General features: G+C 35.9%; 2 protein-coding genes across 2 annotated transcripts; both read right to left on the reverse strand.

The window, feature by feature from the left end:
* Positions 1 to 591: 591 nt before the first annotated feature.
* LOC145598399 (LRR receptor-like serine/threonine-protein kinase FEI 2) lies at positions 592 to 9,168 on the reverse strand. The gene is made up of 13 exons (XM_081654745.1): positions 8,860 to 9,168; positions 8,614 to 8,749; positions 8,431 to 8,502; positions 8,263 to 8,334; positions 8,035 to 8,106; positions 7,852 to 7,923; positions 7,678 to 7,749; positions 3,082 to 3,188; positions 2,800 to 2,973; positions 2,368 to 2,700; positions 1,734 to 1,988; positions 1,086 to 1,219; positions 592 to 953 (listed from the first exon to the last, which is right to left on the reverse strand). Exons 1-13 carry the CDS (start codon positions 8,939 to 8,941, stop codon positions 729 to 731), a joined length of 1,806 nt encoding a protein of 601 aa, XP_081510871.1. The 5' UTR covers positions 8,942 to 9,168; the 3' UTR covers positions 592 to 728.
* A 3,046-nt stretch (positions 9,169 to 12,214) lies between these two features.
* On the reverse strand, positions 12,215 to 16,351 carry LOC145598102 (lysine-specific demethylase JMJ29-like). Its single transcript, XM_081654408.1, has one exon. The coding sequence runs from the start codon at positions 16,122 to 16,124 to the stop codon at positions 12,462 to 12,464; it is 3,663 nt and encodes a 1,220-aa protein (XP_081510534.1). The 5' UTR covers positions 16,125 to 16,351; the 3' UTR covers positions 12,215 to 12,461.
* Positions 16,352 to 18,828: the final 2,477 nt, after the last annotated feature.

An 18,828-nucleotide genomic window follows, 5' to 3' on the forward strand; every position in this document is an offset into this window, starting at 1 on the left:
TTCCGTAAAAATAAAATAGAACAATGAAAGGAGAATTAGGAGAGTATACAAGATTGAATGAAAATTTCTATAATTTCATGCTTTGGAAAACTTGGCTGGGATATGGGCTGGACAACTTGGACTAGTGATTGCCAAGCTTACTTGATCTCTAACGCAAGTACTATATATAGAGAGAAACAGCCAAACAGGTTATCTTGGTGAATTTCTTGTTGGCTTTTGAATGAATTTTGAATTGAATTGAACCAGGCGGCCATTTTTTTTTTTGGGGTGAATTTCTCTGAAGTTTTCGCCGAAAATGGTGAAAACTTTCCCAAGTACAAAAGCTACTACAGTCTTAAGGCTTGGACTCAAGACCTCGGTAATGTTGCTAAGTGCTTGATCACATAATGTCCTGAAAAGCCTCGCTAAAAATTCGATTCTGGGAGCAACTTTTCACAGTAATGTATTTTTGCTTCTTCTAGATTTCCCCTCGTTTTGGTAGTAACGAAGTGAAGGTTACTAAGTAATTCTTTTTTCGGAATGTGATTCATAACCAGAAGTACACAAACTGCGAAAATGATCGAGACAGAACAAGATGATGGAATGCGAATAAACCTTTGAACATGGAATACTAATCTAATGAGAGTATTTTTTAAGGGTTGCATGACAAAATGCACAGATTAATCAATTAATTTAATATACAAAACCCCAAGGCAGGATTACAAGGACTTTTACTTAAGGTCCATCATTTAGCAATGATCAGACTGAGACTCGTAGAAATCGCTAGGGCAAGGAGACATGATCTCTTGTTCTAGAACCTGCAAAACCTCGTTCATAGATGGCCTACGCTCTGGATCTGCATCAGTGCATCTGGAAACTATATCGAGTATTGCCTCTGCTGTTTCCTGATCCACATCACGGCACCTTTTATCCACTATATCCTCTAATCTGTTGTCTTTTAATAATGTGTTCATCTGCAACAATATTCGAGCAATGGCTTTGCTTATAACCTTTAATCAAATGGGAGTAAAATAGAATTCATTCTACTAATTGGAAAGATAGAGAAACAAAGAAAAAAGGGAAAGGACTAGGACTTAGAAACTCACCCAACCAACAACATTCAAGCCTTTTTGAACGAAGCATGGATCAGTCGGTCTTTTTCCCGTCACAAGCTCCAACAGTAGAACACCAAAGCTGTAAACGTCTGACTTTTCTGTGGCTCTTCCACTTTGTAGATACTCTGCTCATGAGATGCATATTTTTGGTTAAATTGTTTGAACACCAGACTACTTCCCTAAGGATTTGTTCTTTTCACGTTAAATACGCAGTATTTGTTTCAGGAAGCGTAAGTTCCATATGGATTAGTTAAAGGCTACCCAAGTACAGTTTATAAGTTTCAAAACTCAGTAATTGTTTTAGGTGAATGACTGAATGGAATGAAGCCTTTAACCTCAAAATTTTGGTGCATTACTTTTTTTTTTAGAGCATTCTTTCAAGCAATGTCTCTTACAGAAAGTCAGTGAGTGGGATTTTACGTGACATGCAGCAACATGCACATCAATACCAGTCGTCAACTATGCAAGAATAAGGAAGTATGAACTAGAATATCAAGACTATTTGCCCCAAAAAAAAAAAAAAAAAAACTATGCATGCAAATTCCTTTCTGGCTCTCTGTTGCAAATTTAAGTTATGGAGATGATTAGCTGATTCAAGTACAGGTAATGTGAAAGAGATGGAAAGTTCAGAAGACCTACCAGGTGCCAAATATCCAAAAGTACCAGCGACAACTGTTGTAACATGAGCCTCTTCGTCTTTCAAAAGCTTGGCAAGGCCAAAATCTGACACATGCGGCTCCATATTTTCATCAAGAAGTATATTGCTTGATTTTATGTCACGATGAACTACTCTTGGGCAGCAGTCATGATGCAGGTAGGCTAATCCACGGGCAGAGCCAAGAGCTATCTTCAAACGAGTACTCCAGCTTAATACTTCATCACTATAGCCTTGTTCTGTCAATTGCAATAAAACATTTAACATCATAAAATAGATACTCTGTATCAATAAAACAATAAGTAGCACCTGCTGATATTAATCAGCATATTATCATCCACAGTCATCTTCCCCTGATAATATCCATCGTAAATGCAATTTCTTTTATACAAGGGACTTCATGATGAGCTTACTAATCAAATGCTCTACTAGTTTTCGTTTGCCAGCGATGCCAAGTTTTTTATGAATTGTTGATCTTCAAGCATGTATGCATCATATGTTATTATGTTCATGTATGTCAGGTAAGATTCCATGTCCAACAATACAGCTATTCAGTTACTTGGATATTTAATCAATTAATCTACTAATCAATGCATAATTCTTTGAGAAGAAAATTACCATGCAACAGATCATCTAGGCTGCCCATGGCCAAATAATCATATATGAGAAGTTTTGAAGTAGGCAGTCTACAGTAGCCTCTCAAGTTTACTAAATTGATGTGCTTGATGCTACCCAAAACCTCCAATTCCCGCTCAAACACTTGATCAGATCCTTCACGAGTGCGATCTATCCTTTTAACAGCAAATGTGCCACAGTCATTCATGACCATTCTGTATACAGTACCATATCCTCCCGAACCCACAACATCTTCTTCATCAAGAGCCTCCAGCTTTTCGATGATCTCATAAGAGGGATATGGAAGATCACCATGGAACGTTATAAGCTTGGTTCCTGTTCCAGACGATAAATGGTTTCAAGACAAATAAAATATTTGATAGAACTAAACCAAAAATTCCTACAAAAATCTGATTAATGTGTATTCTATTCCACCTGCTTCAGGTTCGACTTGCTTCTTGACTTCTGTGTATTTCTTGGCAGCTCGTTCTTTCTTTGATACTGACCAAACCCAAAGAAGAGCAACGACGACTAAAAGAGCCACTCCTAGCATGGACATTGCCCCAATCAACAACCCCTTGATATAATGAGATGATCGCTTAGTTGGAACTGCAAGATAATAGAAGATATACTGAGCTCAAAATAGTTTAAATGAATACTCTATGGTTAGATAACAGAAGCAAATACATGTTATTGACAGCCAAGATTGCTGCTTACCTGCAGCTTGATCACTCTCAGCATGAGGCAAGACTGCAGGGAATCCAAGTGAAGTCCGGCATGGTTTATGCACTTGTCGTCCACAAAGGTCCAAGTTGCCAATAAATCTGTTACCGAGAAAAGAGATTTAGAGCAGGCAAAGGTAAAAGCCTACATGACTCATGATTCTAAATCAAGGTCTGTCAAGAAAATGGTGGCATGAATAATACTTCCTCCAATCTTTTTAAGTTGACACAATTCTTTTATTACGCGTGCCAATGCACAAGTTTAATATCTCTATTCTCTGGAAGTAAAAATTATAAAAAGTTGATATTATGAAAAAATACATTCAAGACTATTCTAACAAGATCTCATGTGAGAAGAATACGCAAATATAGTCTAATCAAGCGCCATGATAGACTATAATAAAAAATTCTACCAACAAGAGCATGTTCAACACAAGTCAACTATTAATTTACGACATAAGCAAGGTCATAAACAGTCAATTTGTGAGTTCACAACTTCACATAGAGCCTCACATCAGAGGAAAACTATTCTGGTTCTAAAGGATTAAGGGAGTTCGTATAAGCAGGCCAGCAAGCATGTGTCAATCAAGGCATGTCAGTGTAGCTTCTTGCATTGATATACAAATGCCTATGTACTTGGAAAAAAATTCAAGATATTTACATACATCAAGTTCAATTAAGATTCAAACTTAGCTTTGCAATTCTGTGAGTATGTATTAGACATCTATATTCTTTGTGATTCAATTAATATGTTTGGTTTGATTCTCTGAGATTTGTGTTCTTTTCTTTTCAACATGTGGGAGGGAAATTATTAATGAGAAACAAGCTAAGCTCAAATTTGATTGCAATGCTGTGATTTGTCCCCAATCCTAAGAATTTATTGACTTGACAATACCTCTTTTGAGGTAAACACACCTCTTGCAAAATAATCAACAGATCACAAACACGTTCTAGCTACTAGTTTGTTCAAAGTCACACCCAAGCAATATAATATGTTCTCGAAGATCATCACAACTCAAGCAATAACACATAAACGCAGCAACATAAAGCATAATCAACCAAACAAAGAACACACGATATTCATGTGGAAAACCCCTTCAAAGAGAAGAGTAAAAACCCATAGAAGGTTAGGGAGTCCACCCAAATTGCTCTTATTACAGTAATGGAATGATAGAGAATTACAATTCCAAGTCTTAAAGTGGGTATTCAATTTACCCTACTATAACAAACATAAGAACTAAATAATGGAGCATAAAATTGAGAAATATCACCAGAAAAATAGAATTCTCTCTAGCAGCTGTAAATCACTTAGCAAATGACAATCACACAGTTGAAAATGATGCCCTAACAAGCTGTCAAAATGTGAGCTAAATCAGACCACGGATGAGCTTCAATCGGGGTTAGCACTTCAAAAATGTAAAGTGACTACATTTGTAAACTCTTTGTGTTTTTCTCCTTTCTCTTAACTAATTTCTCTCATCTATTTATTCACCTTACTAGCAGCAAGTAAATGATACCACAAAGACTTTGTTGTCTTTTCTCTTCCACGGTAAGGCACACCAAAGTCAGCAAAAACACTTGGGCTATAACTAGACAAGTTGCCCCAAACATAATCACTACATAATACGGGTTTCTCCACATAAGAAGAGACCCATAGCCCAACAAATCTCCCCTTTTCGACTATGTGGAGGTGGTTACCATTCCAACAATCAGACACAAGTCTCAAACTTGGCTCTTGGCTATGCCTTAGTCATCATGTCAAAGCCATTGTCATATTTTCTCTGGCATCAAGAACATCCCATATTCAATGATACCTCACATCATGTTTCGAATTTGCATGAAAGGTAGAATTTTTAGCTAGATGAGTAGCACTTTGACGTCACAACACAACACATACCTTTTTTTTTTTTTTTTTGTGAATCCAAGTTGACAAACAAATCGCTTCATCAATAACAACTCCTAACATGTCTATGTCGCTGTGTAATCTAGATTGCCAAGAAACTGTTCCCCCCACAAAAGTGATCAAGTAACCCGAAGTAGACTTCCTCTACAATGCGCCTTTCCCGAATTAGAGAGAAAACGACTAACCAAACCCACCGCATGAGCTATAATGGGCCTAGTGCCTACGGCTGAAGCATAAGAAATATGCAACATGCTTTCATTCTCTTAAGATGTAGGACGTTGTTGAGAACTCAACTTAAAATGCAAAGCAAGAGGAATACTCATTGGTTTTGCTTTCTCTATGTTTTACCTTTGAAGAAACCCATTTGTGTGCAGTCCCACTCAGCGTTCCGATTTGTTGGGCTATGGGTCCCTTCCTATGGGGAAAAAGCCATATTATGTAGTGAATATTTTTGGGGCAACTTGTGTAGTTTTGGCCTGTTTTGTTGACTTTAGTGTGCCTTACCATGGAAGAGAATGGACAACAAAGTTTTTAGTGGTACTCCCTCCGTCCCTAAATTACATTCCTCTTAGGAAATTTACACGGGAATTAAGGAGGGAAGAATAAGACAAATAACAATAATTAGATAATGCAACGGGAAGTACAAAGATAGAATAATTATTACTCATGACATGTCATCAATCCTTTGCAAAAAAAAAGGACCAATCACATGCTCCTAATTGAAAATTTTTAACCAATCATATTCATTGTAATTTGGCACAAGGATTATGAGTGAGATTAGGAAAGGATGAGTGAGAAAGCATTAAATATAAAACAGAAAAAGGGAGTTGATTGATTAAAAAAAACTTACCAAAAATAGAAAGGAGGAATGTAATTTTGGAATACCAAAAATAGAAAGGAGGAATGTAATTTAGGGACGGAGGGAGTATCATTTACTTGCTGCCATAGTTGAGAGGAGAGAAGCACTGAGAGTTTACAAAAGCAGCCACTTCACATTTTTCAAGTGCGCGGTCCCGGAAATCAACCCTGATCGAAGTTCATCCATGGTCCGATTCAGCTCAAATTTTGACTGCTTGTCCGGAACATCCAAGGCTTTTCAACAATGTGATTGTCATTTGCTACTACGGTTTGTGATCACATGGTTTGTGATTTACGGTTTGAGATATTCTCAATTTCATCATCCATAGTTTAGCTCTTCTGTTTGTTGTAGTTGGGTAAATTAAGTACCCACATTTAAGACTCAGAATTGTGATTGTGTACCATCCCATAAATATAATAAAAGCAATTTGGGTAGAGTCCCTCACCGTTCCGTGGTTTTTACTCTTCTTATTGAAGGAGTTTTCCACGTAAATATTGTGTTTTTCTTGCTTGGTTAATTATGCTTGTCCATATGCTTTATGTTACCGCGTCTATGTGTTGATATTGTTGGAGTTGTGTTTATCTTCGAGATATTGCTGGGTTAGTGTGACTTTGAACAAATTAGTAGCTAAAATATGATTGTGCTTGTGTTAATATTGTTAGAGTTGTGTTTATCGTATTAAAGCCACATCTTTATTATTGAGTTCTCGTGATGGAATTTAGTTTGAATGGAACTATCTTATCTTTGGAAGAGGAAGATGAGGAACTTGTGGTATGTCAAGAATTAACCAGAAGGTTAAAGTGAAGAACTCCATAAAAGTGAATGCAAACTCAATTAGTATGAAGCCTTTTGGGAAGGTGCCAATGCGGGCTACACCCAAAGCGGACAATATCATACTAATGTAGGGCGGAGTGTGCGTGCAGCCCAACAAGGTAGGTGACCCAGACCCAACAACCTCTTTGTTTTATACTGACCATTAGTTTTTAGCTAAATAAGTAGTTATTGAATCTTAACCTGAAGGAAAGTTGAATTCTTTTTATCATGAATGCCTAAATAGAGCAAGTTGATTTTATTATGTCAAAAAAAAAAGGGGTTCTTGTGGAACTTTGCATTGATGAAATGTCAAACTCTATTGTATTTGATGCTGGGATAATAGGCATGAACCACATGTTAGTTAAAAGAAAAAAGCATCAATTTAGATGCATAAGTTTTTAGTCATATCTTGAAATTTGGGGTAGGGATTATTGATTGCTTTGGGATAAATTGGTAGGGATAATTAACTCTGAATTTCCATACCCACTAATAATTAATTTCACACATTCTTGTCATTCGAATGTTTTGTATACAGTAACTAGATTAATAGTTCATCATTCAATTCCAATATCTCGGATAATTACAATCTAGGTTTACTAGTACTCGCTGATGCTAGCTACAATCATCCCAAACATGTGGTATATATATAAAGCTACTAACAACACTCGAATAAAACATTTGTTTTTTTACAGCTTAAGTGGTTGACTACTTGTGGCTGCTCATGAGAAAATAGCTCCATATTGTATCATTGTGAATATCCTTCCTCTCTAACTTATTTTTGCATTAATAACAGCACTGAGGCTAGATGTATGGTCAATCAGAAAGTCCTAGTGGAATAATTTATTTAGAGTCTATACATCAACAAGTTCAGAATTGTCCTGCTTAGGAGTAGCAGGCACCAAAGACACAAATACAAACATAATCAACAGAAGAGCCCAAGAAAAAACAATAGCTATCCTAAGCAATGATCTTTCACACATGATAAGTTAATTATAATATGAACGAGCATAACATACGATTTATTTCCAAAAGAGCTGAGAGAACCAAAATCTGGTATCTCCCCTGAGAAGAAATTTGTTGACAAGTTCCTGTGGCAATGTAGAGAATATAATATGCGAAGTAAGTATTTAACAAAGTAACCTGAATTTGGTATTAATTTTCAAAAATCATCAGTTCATCACAGAGCTTACAGATAGTGTAGCCTCCTTAGCCGCCCCAGGGAGGAAGGTATAGCACCCTTTAATGAATTACTAGACAAATCCCTGTATCAACATATATAAGCATTGTAGTACTGTATAAAACGTAAAACAATGCAAGATTTGAAAGCTAAAATTATTTAAAATTGACAAAATAAGCTCAGATTGTAATCTTACAGTATGTTTAGAAAAGAGAGATTTCCAATCTCAGATGGTATGCCACCCTGCAGATAATTGGCTCTTAAGTACCTGGAATTGAAAGACAGTTATATAATTAGACATTGTCCAGCATTTACTACAATCTATGCTATCCGGGCTCTTCATTTTACCTCAAGTACCCGTGTCATATCCTCAACACTCGAGAAAACTTGACCACAATAAGCAAAAAGAAAGGGTTTCACTTACAATGCTTTGAGCTCAGTACAATTTGCAATTTCATGAGGAATAAAACCATGCAGGCTGTTCTGATGAAGTGCTCTGAGCCACCATTTCAAAAAAATTATAATCAAAATTTAGGTTTTACATAATATAACAGTAAATTAAAACAAAATCAAAATTTAAAGTAATACTCACAGTCTTTGAAGTTTAGTAAGCTTCCCAATGCTTGGAGAAATTATCCCCCCAAGTTGCATATAAGGTAAATTTCTGAAAAACCCCCCAATATCACAAACATTACCAAAACAAAAATGGGGAAGAAAAAAAAGTACCAAAAATGAAGAAAATTAAAAGAAGATGAAATAAAGTAAATAGACATACATAGAAATGACAGTTTGGTCTTCAGAATTACAGGAAATCCCGATCCATTGACAAGGAGTATCATCAGTATCTCTCCAATTACCAAGGGCATTATTGGTATCATTCAAAACATTCTTCAATTCAAGCAAAACCATGCCTTTAAATACAAACAAAAACAACCAATTAATTACAATAAATTAAAACTTATAAAAACAATTAATGCAACAAGAAATCACCAAAAAAAAAAAAAAATACTGTAAATTTTACCATCTGGTGTGAGAGCAAGAGTACAAATGCTGAAAAGGGTAGTCACTAAAATAAGTTTAAAGATCAATATCAACAAACCCATTTGAAATTTCTTCTTCAAGATTGAATTTTTAACCTTCAATTTGATACTTCTTCACTCATTAAATATGAAAAAAGAAAAAGAAATTCACTAATGTGAAGAAAAAAAGTTTCTTTTTTTGGGGGGACTAGTAAAGTTTTGAACTTTGGACAACCATGATAACTGTGAAGAAAGAAAAGAGTGGAGTGAGTAAGTGTTATCATGACAGTAGATTTTTCAAAAAAAAGTTAAATTAATAAGTTAAAATAAAGGAAAATACACAAAAAATAAGATAAAATAATGAATAATTAAATGGGGTCCTTAAGTTGAGTAGTCTATAGCAATGGGGACAGTAAAATGGGGTAAAAGACACTTGGGAAGTTGTGCTTTGCAGGGAGGAAATAGAGGGTGACTGTCTCTATTTTGATTGGGTTTTTCAAATGGCGGGATTTTTTTAATTAAATACCAACGTTCATTGATTCAAATAAATAAAATATATTTGTAGTGGTGTTACTATTTGAATAATCATTATTATTAGGTTCAAATATTGGTACGAAGTATTAATGTATGTGTTGAAATTTTGAAACCGGGGGAACTAGAAAAGAGATTTGGAGTTTGGTGATTGTATCTTAGATTTTTTGTCTCTTTGTTGTTGGTGGATAAAGGATTCTGAAAATAAAGATTGTTTCCCTTTGTAGTATTTAGTGGGATAAAAATGGTTACTTGAAATAAAACGAATAGTACTCCGTACAAACTTCTTTCGTTATAATTGCAAATTAATGGGCGTACAGTTTTTACAGCAAAGATTTTTTTTTTTTTTTTTTTTTTTTCATGTGATGAGAAAAAAAAAAAATTGAGATTAACGTTGGTCAACTAAGGTAATTTTGTAATTCATGTTATATTCATCCGTCCGTAAAAAATTGCCCTAAACCTTTAACTTCACTTTTTAAAGAAGCAAAATCTAATTTATATACATAAAACCGCACATATCAAACTAAGAGATAGAGAGGTTAGTGACAAATTTTGCCAAATAAAGTAAGGAGTAAGAGACAATCTTTTAGGAATGAAGCGAGTAACTATTTTACAGATTTTACAAAGAAAACAATTGTGTTAAAGGCACTTTTTGATGTAGCACAACTTATTTGTGAGTATCAAAAGATCAAACCTTTTGAGCTTATTTAGAAATTAGAATATTGTGTTCTACGAAATGTGACCTTATGTTGTTAATACGTCGAACCATAATCAAATCAGCCTGAAATAAGTTGATTGACTCATCAACCGACACCCCTATAAAACCCAAGCAAAACCCAATAAGCCATGAAATGGGTTACTCCATTGGGGCCATTGGCTATTGCTTCCTTTGAATATGAGTCCAATAACAAACACCAAACAAACTAACTACATACTGGAAAAACTTAATTTCACTATGCACTTGTTTGCACACATTCTAACAGCCTTACCGCATTCTGTCCACACAACTAAACCAAGCCCAAACAGCCAGCATCACCTTCGGTCTCGAAGAATTTGTCAAGTGGCTGGCCTGTTACTTCAGCCGGCATTAAATGTTTAACCAGATACAACTATCAAAATTCCAAAAACTCATGATACTCTCTAGCCATAGCAAACCTGGTTTCTAATTTCTATGGGTCATAAAGAGGTGCTTCTAGGCATCTAGCATCATGCTCTGATAATTTGGAAAAAACAAAAAAACGGGGCTAACAATTACATGCTAGCTCTAAACCATACTGTATAGTTGTATCACTTGGAACACGTCACTTAAGGACAATCACAAAAAGCGCAAAATAGCTGAGGCAAATACTTGGCCACTTAACAGTTAGCAGTATCTATATCCAAGATAGTACTAAGTTTGGGTAACATAATCTATATAGTTGTTCAAGATGCATCAGATGTAGCCACATTTGATAGTTAACATTCAATAGTCAAAACTATTTCCTAATATTAAAGTGAGATGGATGCATAATATGCAAGCAATAACACACGTATGGCTGAATAACGAAAATGGTTTTCTTTTGAATCAGTCAAATGAATGCAGCATCTATCAATACAGAAATAAGAAAGTAGTGATTCGGTCATATTCTAAATTTTGATTTATTCATGCAAAAGAGTATTATTCAATTTCTCAGAAGTTCAGTCCATGGAGATTGAACTGACCAAACTAATCTGGTAGAAAGTACCTGACAAGAATTAGCTTCAAGACTCCTATTTTAAGATAGAGAACGTAGCAGATCATCAGTGCACCTAAGATCGATCCATCTAGCTCATTTCTGGAAAAAGGAAACACAATCAAGAACATGGAACCTAGAAAAGTAAGGACGGGAGCTCAATAAAAGAGGAAATTCTAAGCGCAGACCACAGTAAGACTTACAAAAAAAACAGAAAATAGAAGCCAAAAGATATATCAAGGAGCAGAAAAAGAGCACAGAAGGCATGAAGCTACGTAAGTGAATTGCCTGTTGGGTTCTGTTCTACCAAACACGCCCATCCAACCAGATTTATAGAAAAAGGGCAAAGGTTGCAGCAAAATTATAGAGCCAATGTAATATCAAAATTAGGGTACAAGATAAGTTGTCTGCTATGCTTCAGAAGAAAATTAGATACCGTTACCTCAGATTAATTGTACCGGTTTTAAAAGAAGCAAAATGCATTGGCTGACAGAAAGTGGTTTGCATAAAATTCTCAGCTTACACTGTAAGACTACCAAACAGATCCATTCTACTCATTGCTGAAGGATAGGAAGGCATTAAGCAACTCCATACCATCCCTGTCCCAATAGATACCAAGACAGGGACAGGTATAACCGTACAAGTAACTGCACAAAAAACACAATTTTTCATATGTTTATTGGTACACTAAGTATAAAAACCAGGCAGACGTAGGCATCCTAAGAAGGACAAGGCTCATATTCCATAATAGATAAATACATGAATACTCAACCTAAATTATAGAATCCGCACACTGAAGTGGCTGCTTCAATAGGCATGTCATGACACTAGATAAACGAGGGTAGATGTTGGAATTGATGCATGCAACTACTGACTACCCAATTAATGGCATCAGAAGCCAAGCAACACAGACCAGAAGATATCAAACTCGGAGCAGCCACAAAATTTGGTCATTCTTGAATGAAATCAATGTAAATGTCATAATCTTTTACATGTAACAGCTACTAAAGCTGAAAATGAAAACTATCACAATACAACCTCTACAGAGAGATATTGTAAACATTAAAATAAAACATGGACCCAAATATACCATCAAAGGCATAAAACAGAGATCTGGAAAAATTAAAGCACACAATCTAAATTCATGAGCTAAGGTAATTTACAAAGGGAAAGGATAAAACGTAAAAGGATTCTGAAATCTATGAGAATATAGCATGGACTTGAGGGATTCACCGAACTCCTTACATAGATTACAAACACACATAAAGGTAAGGTCAATCCTGAGAAAATTCAAGTATGGACCTAGAAAATAAGAATGCTACAAAGAAAGAATATAAACTAGCTGAATTCTGAAATCAAGGTCAGGATTTCAAGTCTTCAAGAGCCTTTTCCACAGCATAAAGAACCATCTTCTTTATCTCTAACTTATCCTCCTTCGCCTTGTGATTTGGGGGAAGGACTCGAAACTCTTCTGTCAGACGCACACATTCTGGAACATTTTCAGGTGAGACAAAATCCATAGCAACCTTAATACAGGACTTCAAGTTCCGAACCTGATGGGGACAACCAGCAGGTATGAAGACAGCTTCGCCAAGCTTTTGTACAAATGTCCATGGCTCAACTCCATATTCCTCCTTTAGCTTCCTTTTGTGCTCTTCAGTCAAGTAGAATGTTTGATCGTGAATTGGATGCACAACTTGCTGCACAAGAGACCCATATATGTGCCTGAATTCCTTATAATGCTTCTGTAGATACTCTTGCAGCTTAGGTGTGTCTTGTCTCCGGAAGATATCCCATAAAGCAGCACCCCCGGATTCTATCTCTTCGTTTAACTTATCATCACTCCTTGGCTGTGCAGTCGGCAAATCTGTGTCACTCTCCCCATCACCACCACAACTGGATGTACTAGTCACTTTCACTGATTTCCGGGAATTTACAGCTTCCCCTTTCTTCTTCCTGCCTCTTTTTCTCCCAGCAGCAGGCTTAACCTCTTCAATCACATCATCATTCATTTTATCATTATTGTTGCTGTAGTTTTCATCATCAGCTTTTTGCTTCACTTCTATCTCAACATGCGTTTCAGAACCTCTTCCTTCATGATTTCCGGTGCAAGATGTATCTCTTCTAGGCCCTTCAGTGGAGCAAACAGCCACAGCATTTTCTTCCTTCACGCCTGTAAGGCCATCAAATAGCTTATTAGAGTCCACAGTCACTGCAGATTCTGCTGCTAATTTTATGTCCCTCGAAAGCAATTTTTTATCATCTTCCAGCACTGGTACATTTGAAGGATCTTGGTTAATTAAAGGATTACCATACTGAAGCTCCACTCTAGGGGTACCATCAACACCACATTCCCCATCAAATATTCTAAGCTTTTCTCTGTCAATTTCAGTTACATTTCTCTGCCCAGATGTGCATGCAGACTGGCAATTATTAGGAAATTCAGGAGCAGCATCAAGCGACTGACTACTTCCCAAATCAGTCACACATCCATCTTCATTGGCAATTGAACGACTGCCATTTATTTCTTTAAGATCTTGGGCAATGTGCTTCTGCTTCAATCGTCTGATCCTCTGGAGCTGACTAGCATTAAGCTTCGTTTCTGCAGTATGTGTCAAAATGTTCACTGCATCAGACATATCACAGTGTAGTTTAGTCACTGAATCTCCTCGCCCTAGCTCTTGTGCAACACCATAAGCAATATAAGTCTTTGGCCCCAAATCTGGCTTCAGATAGTCATTTGGCAACTTGGAAGCGAGATTAAGAATGCCACTTAGGTGATGAGTGTACTCCTTGAATGGCAAAGCCTGAACAAATTCAGCACCATGCCTTGGTAAATTTTGATCAAATTCAGTAGATGGTGGCCAGTCTTTCAATTTCAATAGCAAAGGCCAGTAGTAGGGATCAAATTGACACTTTGTATACCCATCAAAAAATTTATGAATATTGATATCTAACTCACACCAATTAAGGCAATTGATGGCCCTTACATTCAACTGCCTGGCAAGCTTTGGATGTTTCAACTGACGAAAAGCACGCCACATGACCATTGGCTCCCAACTCAAGCCACTTGTGGTCTCAAGAACGTCTCTGACAATGATAGGCTCAGCTCTGGCCCAATGCCATTGAAAATGTTCCAGATCTTCATTTTTTATGTCAATGGCAGCAGGGTAGTACAGATAGTTGTCATCAGAATCTTCTCGGGAGGCTGCTTTCCTTGAATTAAAACCTCCATCACCCATAGAACTGGTGCAGGAGCAGCCTTGTGAAGTAATTGCATTCATACTAGCAACATTGCAGGTTCCCAATACTTCTTCTACATTTTTAACCAGCTCTGAAACTTCTATTGGAAATATACGCCTTAGTTTCAGCACCCCATTTCCACACCCACCAAGTCCCTGTGGAGGGCAAGGTATGCTACCATCTTCATTTGATTTCCATTCTACTGACACTGGCTGAGCTGGAGTGTTAGTATTTTTCAAGGGTTCTGCACCAGCATCATTGCTAATATCATCAAGAACGCTCTCCTCTTTCAAAGGTTCCGAACCCGTATCCAAGCTAAATTCAGGAATGTTTTCAATTTTCAAAGGTTCTGAGCCAGCATCCATAGTAACATCATTAGGAAGGTTTTGGTTTTTCAAAGGATCAGAACCAGCATCCACACTAACATCATCACAAAGGTTCTCATTTTTCTGAGGTTCAGCACCAGCATCATCCAAACTAACACCATCAGGAACACTCTCATCTTTCAAAGGTTCTAAACCAGCATCTATGATAACACCATCAGGAACATTCTCATCTTTCAAAGGTTCTAAACCAGCATCTATGCTAACACCATCAGGAACATTCTCATCTTTCAAAGGCTCTAAACCAGCATCTATGCTAACACCACCAGGAATTTCCTCATTTCTCAAAGGTTCTAAACCAGCATTCACGCGATTATTGTTAGAAGTTTTCTTAGTTTTCAAAGGCTCTGGTTCTCCTCCAAGCATGTAACTATATCCTCTATCCACAAAATCCACAACCACATCCTCACCACCCCCTCGAAGATTACCATCCCGAATTTCCCGGCAACAAACAAGACATAAATCATAACAACAATCCACACAACTCCTATGCATATCAGCAATTGAAGTTTTACAATTATTACAAAACATACGTTCATTAAGAGGACAATCAATGCGTTCAGCTATTACCTCAGATGGCAGCACACCTCGAATTCGAGCCTCGGCCTCTTTCTCCATCAACTGCTTCAAATAAGGCAAAACAGTTTGCAACAAATACAAAGAGTGTTTCTTCTTATCATTATCACTAATCTTCATCTCTTGTTTCTTCAACATACCTTTAATCACCCCTTCTAACCTCAAACAAGCTTTGCAATTACAATTCCCTCGACAAACCGGACAAGATTCAACAAAATACTCCTCAGTCTTAGTAGGATACCAATTTTTGATACAAATCAAACAAAATCTTTTCCTTGTACATTTACTACAATTCACAGTTCTTCCCTTATCATTCCTCTTACACTGATGACAAGTATTCGCTCCAACCTCATTCCCATCTCCATCCAATACCTTCTTCCTAACTTTCTCCATTCCCACTCCCATTCCCCTAGTTTTCCTAACATTCCTATTACCCATTTTCTCTGAGGCATTTTCACAAACACCTTCAGTGCATTCAACTTTCTCCCCAGAATCAACCCCTTCTAACCCAATACTCAATAACCCTCCTTCAATCTTCACTTCCCCATCAAAACCCACATCACCTTCATCATTTCCCCCCTTTCTCTTCCGACTTCCACCCCCATTTTTCTCTCTCTCTCCTCCATCACCACTTTCTTCCTTCGTCTTCGGCGGTCGGCCTCGCTTCCTCACAGACGGCCCCGACTTCGGCGGTCGGCCGCGTTTCCTCACCGGAATCTGAGTGTTTTCCGGCAGATTCCCGAGGGTTTCTACCACCTTAATCGACGGTTTTCGACCCCTTTTGGAAGTCAACGGCTTAGTGTGATCTTCTACTGGATTCATGATGAATTGGGTAGTGAGAAATTACAGTGCGATTGAAAATGAAGGAAGATTGAAGATTTGATTTGGTGAAAATTGAAGTAGAAGAAACATGAAAACTGGATGTTGCAAAAATTCTAACCGATTAGGGGAATTGGTTTATTTCTTGGATTTGGAGGTAGTCGTGAACTCGTGAAGTCGCACCCGGTTTTGTTTCCCACTGTTTAAAATACATCGTACTCGTGTTACCCAAAAAGACGATTTGTCCTTAAAATTTTTTGTCAAACGTGAGTTTTCGTAACCGATTTTCACTTATTTGAACTTATTTTTAACTTAAACGAAACTTTGATATTGTCCCGTTTATATATTTTACGAGTAAACTAATCTGTATGAAATTTTGTAATTATCCACCTCAAAAAGCACCCTTTATTGAAGTGACCACCTATTTTTTCGAAAATAAAAAAATCACCTATTAAAAACCAAAACCAATAGATAATATAGATATCACCACTCTTCTCCTATTCCGGCCAATATTCCGATTTACCCAATAGTTTTGTTGACTTCCATATGATACAGAGTAAGATCTAAATAGGAATGTAGAATAATTGAGAAATGAAAAGATAGTTGCAATACTTTATCTTTACTATTTGATATTGTAGTATACATCAAAATTCGTATTAAGGTCTTCTAAGGTGGACACCACACTATCCCTCTTAGCTTATATACTTGATCTGTATTTTAATAAGTGTTACACTTTGACCGACACATAGTTTAGCCAATTTAATTGATTTAAATAAAATAAGAAATAAGTGGGATAGATGGAGTATTAAAAAATTGTAAAAGAAAAATAGTGGAGTTAATAGTTTATTGAAAAATAATGAATATGAGAGAAAATAAATACTCGTAATAAAAAAAAATACTACGTAATAAAAAAAAAACAAGTAATAGTGGATTTGGGTGGGGACTATGAAAGGAGAAAAATATAACATTAAAATATACGGCCGCATTTGGTAAGTGTAACACTTATTAAAACATGGAGGGATAGTAGAGATGATATATAAATATAGATAAGATTCTTCATTATTACAAAAGTTAATTACAAAAATCAACTAAGGAAAATCCTAGCAAAGGATATTATTTAAAGAGTTGTAAAAATATACTCCCTCCGTTTTGTAATAATCATAACACTTTTGACTTTTTGCTTACTTTGACTATATTTTTTATTACTCGTAATACATAATAAACATATGTTGCCATTGAATTAGTCTTTATTTATATTTCCATTATATTACGGAGTAACATTTTGTCTAATAATATATAATTACAAATATTAATGTTCAAAGTTGAACATTAACATATGCGCCAACTAAAGTGTTGTAATTATTATGAAATAAGGGGAATAGTGAAAGCATTCACCTAAAAGAAGACAATCATGTATAAATGCTGGTCAAATATATCACAAGTGTTTCTTATTAATGGAATTACTACAAATTCATATACAATCATCAGCAATGAGATAATATCAAGGAGGATTTCTATTAACAGCCACATATTCTTAAGTTCTTTTACATCTTAAACTCTTAAATCACACTTATTTTTCTCTTTTTTTTTGAAACAAGAAATATTTTTCTCTTTTAAAAAAAATAATAATAATAATTAAAAGCTTATCCAATGATTTTTAATATGGAGAAAACAACAATTTTCTCTTTTGTATGTCTCCCGATTAGGATTACAACTACTCATGTATGAATGGTTTGGGCGCTCAATAAAGCTAATCAAAGTTAGCCCGGTCCGCTGGCCCAACCCAAATTTGTCCGGGTTTTGGTCAACTTTTTTAGTTGTCGAAGTGGCCCAGTAGTTTTTACTTTACTCTCTTTATTTTTTATAAGGTAAATATACAAGTAAGAGACTCTCCTTTGATCTTACCTAATTTCTCGGTATGAATAATTGAAAGGAGTTGCGGACTTTATATTATAAGCATCTATGTATAAAGAAGAATAATTTTCTATGCCTGATGTTCAACTTTTTTTATAGAAGCAACTTCATGTTGTTGATGAAATTTCTTGATCTTCGAACTTTTTTTATAGTAGCAACTTTATGTTGTTGATGACATTTTGAATCTTTCCCAAATCCACGGAGACATGAAATATTCCATTTACTTTTAATTGTGTTTATCACTAGTATGTTATCGCCTTCTACCCTAATTTTTGAGATGGATGCCTTGGTTGGTGATAATTTGTACATGGAGTGCTAGTGCTTCTAATATGTTTGTTGAGGTAGTTTCTAGGTTCAAAGTAAACTTTGTTAAAATTATGCTATTTTTGGAATTGAAGTCAGTTACACTCTTGAGAAAGAGTGAATTGCTTGGTAAGGTTTTTACGGTTTTATCTAGGTATTTTGCTTTCACATGACGACTAAAGTTGCCTAATTATGCCACATAAAGAAAATTCATCAACTTTTGCTGGACTAGCATACCATATCGTCTTCAGTTTTCATATCAATTGACATTTTTTTTTTTTTTTGGAAACCTCATATCAATTGACATGAATATAAGATAAAGCATCAAATACCAAAATAGTATATGTGCTTGACAAATTATACTTTATTCAAAAACTTAATTAAGTGGATGTAAATCAAGGATAATTGGTTAAAGTCTCGATGGTATCAAATACCTATAATTATAAAATTTCATCTACATGTATATTATTACTCTTTGTCACCCTCTTTC

This window comes from Chenopodium album, chromosome 20 (genome assembly GCF_948465745.1).
Source record: "Chenopodium album chromosome 20, dcCheAlbu1.1, whole genome shotgun sequence".
Classification (NCBI taxonomy): Eukaryota; Viridiplantae; Streptophyta; class Magnoliopsida; order Caryophyllales; family Amaranthaceae; genus Chenopodium; species Chenopodium album.

Coding starts and splice junctions, on each gene's coding strand:
- LOC145598102 (XM_081654408.1), bottom strand. CDS start 16,124: ATGAATCCAGTAGAAGATCACACTAAGCCGTTGACTTCCAAAAGGGGT.
- LOC145598399 (XM_081654745.1), bottom strand. CDS start 8,941: ATGGGTTTGTTGATATTGATCTTTAAACTTATTTTAGTGACTACCCTT. Junction 8,750..8,859: donor TCTTGCTCTCACACCAGATG/GTAAAATTTACA, acceptor TTGTATTTAAAG/GCATGGTTTTGCTTGAATTG. Junction 8,107..8,262: donor TGTACTGAGCTCAAAGCATT/GTAAGTGAAACC, acceptor TTTCAATTCCAG/GTACTTAAGAGCCAATTATC.